The sequence below is a fragment of the Leuresthes tenuis genome, unplaced genomic scaffold, assembly GCF_036924035.1.
Source record: "Leuresthes tenuis unplaced genomic scaffold, fLeuTen1.0.hap1 SCAF_13, whole genome shotgun sequence".
In the NCBI taxonomy this organism is placed as follows: Eukaryota; Metazoa; Chordata; class Actinopteri; order Atheriniformes; family Atherinopsidae; genus Leuresthes; species Leuresthes tenuis.
The window spans coordinates 13,276,684-13,286,926 of record NW_027325367.1 but is presented as its reverse complement, the minus strand read 5'-3'; the positions used below and the strand labels follow the sequence as shown (position 1 = coordinate 13,286,926).

Sequence of the window (10,243 nt, the reverse complement as noted above, 5' to 3'; positions counted from 1 at the left end):
ACAAAAGCAGATAATAATGTTTGGCTGTATGCGTAGTTGCAGCGCAACGCTGTTGGGACTGGCTTCCTGTCACATGTCGTCTCCAGTAAGGTCATATGACTTAATCGATGAAAATGAAAACTCTATGGTGCTGGACAGAAACGATTGTGCTTATTTTGGTATTTAAAATTTGTTTTATCGCAAGTTTTCAGCTGACCGAGCTGCGGGTAAGGCTCCAATTGAACCATATAACATTGTAGTGTTTGCCAGAGTAGGAAAACGAAGGTTGATTAATGCACAGTAGCTGTTGGTGACAGCAAGGGCGACGGTTGTTGTTGTTGTTGTTGTTTACCATCATTGTTTCTTCGCTCTGGACTGTAACAGCAGGTATGTACGATCTGTGGCGGGACATTTCTAAACAGCACCCCGGTGGGGAAGTTGTGTTCTCTATCCGCTGGACGAATAGACGGTCGATGCTGCTTGATGAATAACACAAGAGACCCTGAACAGATCATCGGGTAGGACTTGAATGTTGCTTTCAAAGCGTGTTGGAAACATTTGAACATTGCGTTTGAACTGAAATGTATTAAGACAGCAGAGGCCAGCCCTCTTGATGTGTTTGTCAGGGTGAAAAACTAAGTCAGATTATGCAACGAATTACCTTTGTTTATTGCTACTTTTAAACAAATGTGTTCATTAGTTTTCAGTACTGTGCACTTCACATATTGTTTGTGCATGTGAAAACAAAACCTTTATTCCTGTAATATAAATCGGATCTGATTGGTGTTGTTACTAAATATATATGAAAGCCTCCAAATAGTCTAGCAATCACTTGGAGACCTGCAGGTAAGCATGAACATGCCTGAACAGTGCCTATGTTGATAATCTTTGTCCTTACTTGATAAGGATGATAAAGACAGGTTGACAGTTTCGGAAAAGTTGGATCTATACTGCATGAACCTTTATCTCATGTTATCATTGTTTTTGTTTGTCAGGTTGGATCTGTCCAGTTGTTCGCTAACTCATATGGACGAGCTTCATGGTGCATCCACGGTATTAATGATGTAGGTACACTAGCTGTAGTGTCACATCCCTTTTTGCACTATTAACAGAACAGTATAGGAGGCAGTCTGCCTTCACAAATGCTCAGGCAGCGACTGCTCCGTTCAAGGCTAAAAAAACAAATATGGCTCCCGTGACTACAGCAGATTGTGTGTCTGCACAATTGCACAAACCTGTTTTGCATACTTCTGTGCTGGAGCACTTAGGAGAACAAACTATGTGGGTGATTTCTCACAAAGTAAATGCCGATAAAAGCATTCTTGAGCAGCAGGAAATGTGGACAGCTTCTATTTATAGCAGGACACGACAACTTTACTCTGTTAGACAGTGAAAGCGAATTTACTCCAGATCTATTTCCGATCACATTCAGCTTCTTTTTTTTCTAATTCCTGTGCTGTTCTTAAGTATTTTGTTCTATAAACATGTTTCAGAGACCTCTCACTCAATCCCATTGTCAACATCAGTGACACCGCATTTCAAGGATTTCGTGATCTAAATTACATGTAAGTACCCTCCTGAAAATGATGGCTGAATCTTTTCTTCTGTTAGCTTTTTTTTTTTTTCACGCAACTTAACCTTAATGTGCTTTAGGATTTTGCCACAGCATATAGCTTGCCCTGGAGGGAACACGTCTTGGCAAAAAGTGGAAGTCAAAGAGGGAAACCGTCTTTGTGAAGGCCAAAAAAACATGTGCAACCAGACCGGAGAGCTGTGTGAGTCCCCATGTGATGTCCTGAACTGTTTCATATAAAATGTGAAAATAACTGTCCTTCAATGCATGGACTCGATTAACAATTACTGGGACTCCACAGCCATGAACTGTCCAGAAAATTCCCTCTGCGCCCCCTATGGCCCTGGCTTCTATGAGTGCAGCTGTGCTGAGAACTACCGCGGATACAAGTGTCTTCGAGAGGTCTGTTCCGAAAGCGGCTTTATGTCAATTATGTATTATTCTTATATCAGTATCTTTGTTGCTAAGTGTTAACACTAACTTGGAATTGTTGTTCCTTTGTTAAAACCGTCAATAGGGAGACTTTCCAGCTCTTCAGGTGTTTGGGCCTCTTGCTGCATCGACAGTTGTGATCTCCTTCCTGCTGTGGGTCACCCAGAGGCGAAAGGCAAAATCTCTGTGAGACCGACCGATTTTTGTTCTGATGGAAACTGACGCTCCAAAAAGGGACAATAGTGACAAAAAGCCTGAGGCGAGCACCCCCCCAGGCTTCCTCTTAAATATTTTATAGATGTTACACCTTTTGAGGGGCAGCTACATTTTACTGAAGGGAATTTTTAAAGACCGCCAGGGTTTTTTTTTTTTACACTATCAGTGTTATTTTAGAGAAAATATTTGCTTCGGTTTTAAAATATGTCCCTGTTTTGGCGACTATTAATACTTTATTTCTATTTTTAAAAGAAACTGACTTACAAAGCACAATACTGACTACTGTTGGTAACTTTTGCCAAACTGAATGTGTGCGAGTTTACATAAAGACCGATTTTTTTATCGCCTAAAACACGCTCGAGAGAATTTGAGCAACGACTTATTGCATGTCGAACATGTGCGTTACTGGTAGCAAAAAACACCATGAATCCTGTCTAACTTTGCTTTAATGGTCACTTTAATACAGAAATACTTTGGTCTTGTGGTGAGACGTAGTTTAACTACTGTGTTACAGCATGTTACTTAGTTAGGTTTGGTTTGGTTTGAATTCAGGGATGCTAAATGGTGAATGTGGAGTCTGTGAATTTTCTTGCTCACGGCATTTTCAGAACCTTCTTATTAAACAATGTGTATGAAATCCTATTCAGTTAAATCTCAGAAGATGGAACTGTGTCTTTTTTTTGGGTTGTATCAATGGTTCCTCAGTTACACGTTGCTTTGATGCTTTTTCAAAATTACATTCAGGGTTCCAATAAAATTCAAAGATGTGGATTTCTCGCTTTGATATTTTTTCCTGTCTGTCCCGTATCCCGTAGGTATTACAAGACAAGGTTGGGCCAACCAACATCTAACATCGTAGTCGACAGAGAATAAAACAAAAACACACATGGACACTATATAAGAAAACAAAGCTTATGCCATTTCAGATATACATTTATTGCATGCTAAAAGCACGATATTGTGTGTAAGCTTTCATGCACACAGTTAGATGGAAGCTGATTACTGGTCCACGTTTTTGACTCGCAGCACCACAGGGACCGAGGTGCATGGGATCATTCCAAGTTCTGTGATGACTAGGTCCACGAAATCCGGCGGCGTCACGTCGTACACCAAGTTAAGCAGGCCTAGTGAGGCCACCTGCTGCCAGTCCTCCAGCTGGGTCTTACCTTTTCGTGTCACAATGAGGTCATCGGGGTCATCTGAAAAGGAACAGCGAAGATTAAGAGAATGAGTTGGCAAAAGCAGAAACTGAACTGCAGGATTCGAACACCAAAACCTTAAATAAAAACACGTTGACCTATAACGCCACTGAATGATTTCCATACCGAGTTCGTTGGACACGAAGGAGTCCGTCTGCACCCTCTCACAGAACTTGTAAGTCTCACAACACACCAGAACAGGCACATTAAAGGCTTTGGCCACCAGAGCTATCTGGGAAGTCCCCACTCGAGACATGACGTAACCATTGGCCAGTAGGGCATGAGCACCAAGGAACACTTTAGATACCTAAAGAAAATGAGGACAAGATGTGCTTAGAATTCAATCCTCTCTTCACAAAGTGATGTGACAAAATAGACCCCTGTTCAGTCCGTCATGGCTTCACCATTACCTCTGGAAGGATGTAGGAGACAGCTGAGATAAGAACGTAGGTGCAGCTGATGCCTCTCTGCACCAGGCGCCTCAGGGCCTCCCTGCCTTCTAGCCGAGGCCTGCTGTCCACCACTATAACGCGGAACTTCCTGCCTTTGTCGAAGGCTTCGCACAGGATGTGGTTGACCAGTGATGAGCTGACAGAAAAGACGGAAGCAGAGATCATTTTAAACATGAAGACGCATTAGGAAAATGTGGAAGGAAGGAGTCTTAGAGGCAAGACAAAACAAGGGATAAGAAAGTTTAGAAGAAGAAAAAAAAGAAAGTCTGAACCCACTTATAAACAATGATGCAATGCTTAGTAAAGAGGAAACGAGATTAACAGCCTAAACTAAGCACTTTCACAGTTGAGACATAAAAACATGCCGGATTTAAGTGGCTTACCATCCATAAACTAGAATGACATCTCCATCACTGATCTTTTCTATGGAGTACTCAGCAATAGCTGTAGCAGCAAGAATGATCTTCTCATTAATATACCACTCGATACAGCTGAGCAGTTTTCGCTTTGCCTAAAAAACGTTACAACAGGATGCACAATTAGGAATGTTGTGTTGTAAAGCTGTGTTATGCAACTCTGATGCCCATATGCCTGAATCACAGTCTTTAAAGTGTCACACGAACCTCTTCTTCCTTGCACTGACTGGGAATATTGGAGATCTCTTTCTTGATGTATTTGATTGCATTACCCATGCTGGCAGACAGAGGGCGGCACTGATTCAAAAAACTGAAAAAAAAACAACAACACAGCAGGTGAATTATTCAGTTTATCAAGTGACAAGTGACCTTTGAGGTCTGGTTAAAAGTCACGGCTACACAACAAATCTTTTTTTTTTTTTTTTCACCTGATATATGGCTTCAGTTTGTTGACCAAGTCTCTTGATAGCTCCTCATTTGGAGGTGTAGTATAGTCCCTTATTACCTGCAGAAAAAGCAGCCACACGTCTCAACTGTCTTTCTGCTGACTTTGAGTGTGCCAAGCTATTTACACTTCTAAAAAAAAAAAACGTCCAACACCTGTTAACATCTGTTTTTTGAGTGCAATAGGAAAGTGTTTATTGGGTATGCAGTCCTGCATCAAAGGACTCTGCAGGTCAACTTTCATCGTGTGCAGAGGCTAATGTGTCCCACCGACGCTCTGACACGGTCGGAATTATTGTGCAGGCGGGTACCTGTTTGAAAGCATGCAGCAGGGCAACAGAGCGAGCATTAGATCCTGCCACGATGCCCTGAGAATATTGGAGGCCAAGTTGGACAACCGCAGGATGAATCACTGTGGAAGGAATGCTGCAAACAACAGTGAAAGTCAACAATGAGATTAAAAGCAGATTTATACGATCAAGTCCAGTTTTTGGCACTAAATCAATTAAACAAAGAAAAACGTACAATACTTAGAAGTCTCTGTTATTTACGGGCCGCAGCCAGTTTACCTGAGCTGCTGCGTTAGAGGGGCTTTCCGACTGTATTGATGGAGGTGGGAAAACAGGCTGACTTTATAGCCGTAGTCTGAACGCAGCGGTATCTGAAACACACAAGTACCAAAATTTCAGTGATTGAAACTAGGACACGAAGACTATAAACGACAGAGTCACAGCACAGCCTGGAAACTAAATTTAGGCTACTCTAAAAGCAAACTCAGACACTCAAACAGCAAATTTATGGTATTAGACAGCAAATATTAAGGGTTAGCCAACAAACTGGAGTAAAAAAAAAAAAAATGTTAACAGCACGCGTTTTGTAAAGCCTGGCCTCATTGGCTTATACCTGCATGGCAGCACTGTGACCTGGTGTCTGAAAGAAACGTGAGGAACAATCACATGCAGTTCTGACTGTAACCGAATGCATGTTCTCCTCACTCCAATTCTAAAACGGCAGTATATGCTCAAGGCAAGCTATCTCGAGGCAAAATGAAAGCGTGCTCGGATGTGTTGAAGGTCTTTAGAAATTACATCCACCGTGTCCAACCTGTTGTCTTTCCAGCTTCTTGGCCAGTTTCTTCAAAACGTCTGGGTTGTCCACCTGAATGTGTTCTGGGAGCCTCTTGACCACTGAAAATAAAAAGAGAGATTTTCCCTTCAGTAACTTTACGATCACTGCTGCCCAATATGTTACTGGTCTTTGTGGTGCTGCCAGAGTAGCTCTGCTCGACCCGAAGGTGCACGACGTTGCCAACTGCAGCTGTATTTCATAGTTCATCTTGCTGGACATGGATTGCCCAGTTAAAGTCTACCATAACTCAAACCTTTATACTGTTGTTATAAAACTATTAGTGATTACAATGTGCATGCATTTTCACTGCAAACTGTGTGTCTAGCAGGTGTAACAGTACCTGGCTGGAGCTCACTGGGCAGTGCTTTCTGTTTGCCTGTGGCAGCCTGCTGTCCGGAGTCCCCTTTCTTGCTCTGTTTGCTCGCCCTCTCAGCCTCTTGCCGAGCTCTCCTTTCAGCTTTCAGTTCAGCTTTACTCTTAGCGGGCTTGTCTGCCGCGGCAGGTGCCTCTGAGGCAGGCACGGAGACCGGGGCAGGGGGAGGCACTGCTGGAGGAGCTGAAAAACAGACCCATCACACACAGATGTTAGAGTAAAAGGATTCTAACATATTAATGACAAGAATCTCAGATGTAATCCAGTGGAATTTGCTTGGATTTGATTTCCGTTGCATAATAATGACATGAAAAGTGTGCCACAATATCCATCCAGGTGTACCAACCCTTAGTGTGACCAAATTAAACGCACATTTCTGTGTAGCAGTCTGTACTGGAGGCTGGGGTGCTGCAGCAGCTGAACTGACAGGCTTCTTTTCTTTCTCACTTTCCTGCGAAGCCTTGTCATCTCTTTTCTCTTTGTTTTTCTTCTGCTGTTTCTTCTCTTTCCTCAGCCGCTGCTTCTCCTCTTTGGTCAGCTCTTTGCCTTCACTCTGCGGAGTCACATCGTGTCAGACAAAGTTAAAGAAAACATCAAGCCTTACGGGAGACTGTAGCGTATATTTGGAATTCAAACCCTAACCTTTGAACGGTTAATATCCTCTTTCTTTTCAGGTCCATCTGAAAGACGAGCAAAGCATATGTGATCAAACTGGTGATAGTAGGACGAGCTTTCGGATCAGACGATGCTCTTGTTTACAGCACGAAACTTGCCAAGTTCATTAGCTGTTAACATCACTCACAGAACAGCTTTACTTAAACAGTCTCCAAAACCCCATGTCCACTTATAAAGCGCCTATCAAAACACCCTAGCCATTCAAAACAACACGAAAAAATGATGCAATGCCATCACGACGTGTGCCGTCAGACTACTGTCTATGCTAACGTTAGCGGTACTCGCATCTGGAAATTGCAATTTCTTCGAGCTTCAACTAAAACCGCCAAGACAGAAAAACAGACAGACGATTATCCTTTGTTACAACCAGTCGAAAGAAACAAAAATACCTGAAAAATTGTGTTAAGCCAAGCTGTTACACACTCACAAACTCACCTGTCACTCCACTGTCAGCCATCTTTACGATGCCGCTTCACTTCCTCCACTGCTGCAGAAACTGCCATCCCGAAAACCCAGCATCGCCCCCTTGTGGAAGAGACGTGGCAGCACGGTCATCGTGCCCCAAAACACGGAGGATTGAATGTGCAACAGTTTCCAATCCAAGTTTATCCTTCTTCATAAGCTCATAGACAGTTGTTAGTTTAGGTTACATCTGAGCCTGGGGACTGTCATAACAGCAGGTGAGGGTGGAAATAAAATAAAATCTAATTAAATGTATCTAAATGATATGTAGTTATTTTTCATATTTGTATTTGTTGTATTAAGTATTATAGACAATACTTCCCTCATGCTATTAGAAAAAAACCTTTAACATCACACACTGGGTATGATTATCATAAGTCTGATGTTAAACTGTCCCTAAATCTCTGAACCGAATGACTGCTTTGTGCTGGGTCACAATAATTTAAGTTTTATTGCTATCATTTAAGTATGAATATTTTTCCCTTCAAGCACTGACAGCGGAGTCAGTGTGAGCTGTATTTGAACTGCAAGCACTTCTTCATTCTGTTTAGGAATTATATTTTGTTTGTATGTTATAGAAATATCTGATTTAGGCTGAAAAAGTAGAAATTCAGTTTTTTGATTGAAACTTCAAAATTGCACATTGTGGGTGACATAAATTCTGATTGCGTAAAGACATCGAGATCTTTATCAATTTATTAATTTGGATCCATATCAGGTTTTCATAGTTCCAGTGCAGATTTTTAGAACATGAGCCACCAAAGAGTTGATCTGGCCGGATGGACATCTAATTTTATTCTATAAAATTTACCACAACACAATACATCATCCCCGAAAAGAAAACTATTAATCTATTAATCTATACATAACGGGTGCTGTCCATGGTCCTGAATTTTCTAAACTGGACCTAGTGTGTTGTGAGCCACCATTCATTTCTTTAAGTAATGCCAGGAAAACGAGGTACAGAGTATGAGGAACAAATATGAGAAATAAAACAGTTTCTTGAAAGTCAATATTTGGTATGACTACCTTTATTCTTCAACACAGCCTGAACCCTTTTAGACAATCTTTCTTGTCATTTATTTAAGTAGTACTCAGGAATAGTTCTCCAGACTTCCTGAAGGACATTCTAGAAGCTCTTCTTTGTATGTTGGCTGCCTTTTGTTCTGTTTTCCGCCAAGATAATCCCATACTGCTTTAATAATGTTGAAGTGGGATCTTGGGACAAATCATCACTCTATGACCTGTTGCCATTGATTTTCAGTCGACTTCTTGTGTTATTTGGCATATCTTCACCTTTTTTCCCCGTTTTTCTTCCTTAAGAATGATTTCTTGACAGCCACCCTTCCATGAAGACCATTGAGGCCTGACACTTCTTCTTGTGTTCTCCACTTGAACAATTTTTTTAAGGACACACTGCACCAAATGCTGAGATGAGCCAAATTTTTGGAAAAAAAATATGGAATTATGTCTATCAAACGGTGTTATTCTTCGTATTCTTCGATAAATAGCATCTTTGTGAGAGGCTGCTATTAACAAAGTGCCTGGAGATAGAATTTAAAATGGACTCATTGCTGCCTTCTCTGTTATACGTAGACACAACGCTGGTTCATCTATTGAGTTAGGTGCCATTTTATGCTTGTATGATTCATAAGTCAGGGCTAATTTTTAAAAAATAAAAAACACGTTCTTTCTAAAAATGGTCAGGTACAAGGACTGGGCTGGAAATGAGTAAAAAGGCTATGACTGTCCAAATAAATTGAATAACCTTCAGAATGTCTGGAAAACAATTGCTCAAGACCACTTGAAAAGATAACTAGAAAGTGTGGTTTCTCAAAGGTAAAATATGAAGTAATAAGGAGTGGATCAAGACTTTTGCACAGTATTGTAACCAATGGACCACTGGCAAATATCTAAGTCAAATTAAAAAATTTTTAGGCCTGTAGCATATTTTTTTAAAAAGTTTTTTTTAAGTGATGTGATGAGAATAAAAGTCTTACTTTCACTTTCATAAAAATGGACAAAATAAAGAGAAAGCAATGCATAGAAATCAACACTCTGCATTGTTAATATAAATTTATTTATTTATTAATTTTGACTCACAGACACATAAAACAATTCTGGAAACAACAAATACCAAGCTATGAAAGAGTGGTGGCAACAGAAACTATATTTTTCACCAGACTACCACCTCTGGATAAAGTACTGTGGCGCCACAATGCCACTGTGTCTTTGATTCCACGCTGACAGAATTCACGACGCAGTAGCTGGTTGAAGGGGACCAAACCTCACTGAAACACCTGACTTGGTTCCGTTTGACCAGCCACAGCAAGGCGTGTTGCTTCAGCTGCAAGAGGCCGAGCAAGAGAGAGCAAGAGAGGCCACGCAGAGAAGAAGGTAAGAGGTGAAAAACAGAAAAAGAGGGAAAGAAGAGGGAGGACAGAAAGAAATGAAAGATGGACCTCATGTGCTGACAGGCTGTCAAGTCTTCTTCAGTGCTACCTGATGAAAACACACACACACAGAAAAGAAGAACATTATTAATGGGTCAGACAGATTGCAACAAAGTGTTGCTGTGTTACCAAGCAGAGAGTTCCTATTTAGAGGTTTGGGAACTCTGACAGCTGGTGACATCTCCCTGCTTTCTTCCAAACCCAGCCTACAGGAGCGAACTTTCACCCTCTGACAGATTCACAATTCTGCCCTCCCTCCCCTCTTCCTTTTTTGAGTTCTGCGGTTGCTATAATGGGTGACATCTGTGGTCTGTCAATCCTCCTTGACTGTCAGCAGTTGGGGCAGGGCAGGAATTTTTCAAGAAGTCCCTGAGACCCGATCAGAGGCCCTGGGAGTAATGCTAACTGTACACGTGCCATAGCTGAGGGAGAGGGAATAGG

At 41.5% G+C, this 10,243-nt stretch overlaps 2 protein-coding genes across 2 annotated transcripts; one reads left to right on the top strand and one right to left on the bottom strand.

Moving 5' to 3' along the window:
• Positions 1-79: 79 nt before the first annotated feature.
• Positions 80-2,971, top strand: atraid (all-trans retinoic acid-induced differentiation factor). The gene is made up of 7 exons (XM_072361992.1): positions 80-206; positions 364-497; positions 975-1,043; positions 1,473-1,544; positions 1,633-1,754; positions 1,854-1,954; positions 2,070-2,971. Exons 1-7 carry the CDS (start codon positions 108-110, stop codon positions 2,172-2,174), a joined length of 702 nt encoding a protein of 233 aa, XP_072218093.1. The 5' UTR covers positions 80-107; the 3' UTR covers positions 2,175-2,971.
• Positions 2,972-3,112: 141 nt separating this feature from the next.
• Positions 3,113-7,388, bottom strand: eif2b4 (eukaryotic translation initiation factor 2B, subunit 4 delta). Its single transcript, XM_072361991.1, has 13 exons — positions 7,323-7,388; positions 6,855-6,892; positions 6,585-6,765; positions 6,180-6,395; positions 5,816-5,898; positions 5,281-5,372; positions 5,023-5,137; positions 4,696-4,772; positions 4,475-4,577; positions 4,235-4,362; positions 3,810-3,987; positions 3,526-3,706; positions 3,113-3,399 (listed from the first exon to the last, which is right to left on the bottom strand). Exons 1-13 carry the CDS (start codon positions 7,342-7,344, stop codon positions 3,200-3,202), a joined length of 1,614 nt encoding a protein of 537 aa, XP_072218092.1. The 5' UTR covers positions 7,345-7,388; the 3' UTR covers positions 3,113-3,199.
• Between the last annotated feature and the right edge of the window lie 2,855 nt (positions 7,389-10,243).

Excerpts from the sequence above, each read along its gene's own strand:
- atraid (XM_072361992.1), top strand. The coding sequence starts at position 108 with ATGAAAATGAAAACTCTATGGTGCTGGACAGAAACGATTGTGCTTATT. Across the intron at positions 1,545-1,632 it reads TTTCGTGATCTAAATTACAT|GATTTTGCCACAGCATATAG; the intron begins GTAAGTACCCTC and ends AATGTGCTTTAG. Across the intron at positions 1,755-1,853 it reads CAACCAGACCGGAGAGCTGT|CCATGAACTGTCCAGAAAAT; the intron begins GTGAGTCCCCAT and ends GGGACTCCACAG.
- eif2b4 (XM_072361991.1), bottom strand. The coding sequence starts at position 7,344 with ATGGCTGACAGTGGAGTGACAG. Across the intron at positions 6,893-7,322 it reads GGCTGACAGTGGAGTGACAG|ATGGACCTGAAAAGAAAGAG; the intron begins GTGAGTTTGTGA and ends CTCGTCTTTCAG. Across the intron at positions 6,396-6,584 it reads ACAGACTGCTACACAGAAAT|CTCCTCCAGCAGTGCCTCCC; the intron begins GTGCGTTTAATT and ends TCTGTTTTTCAG.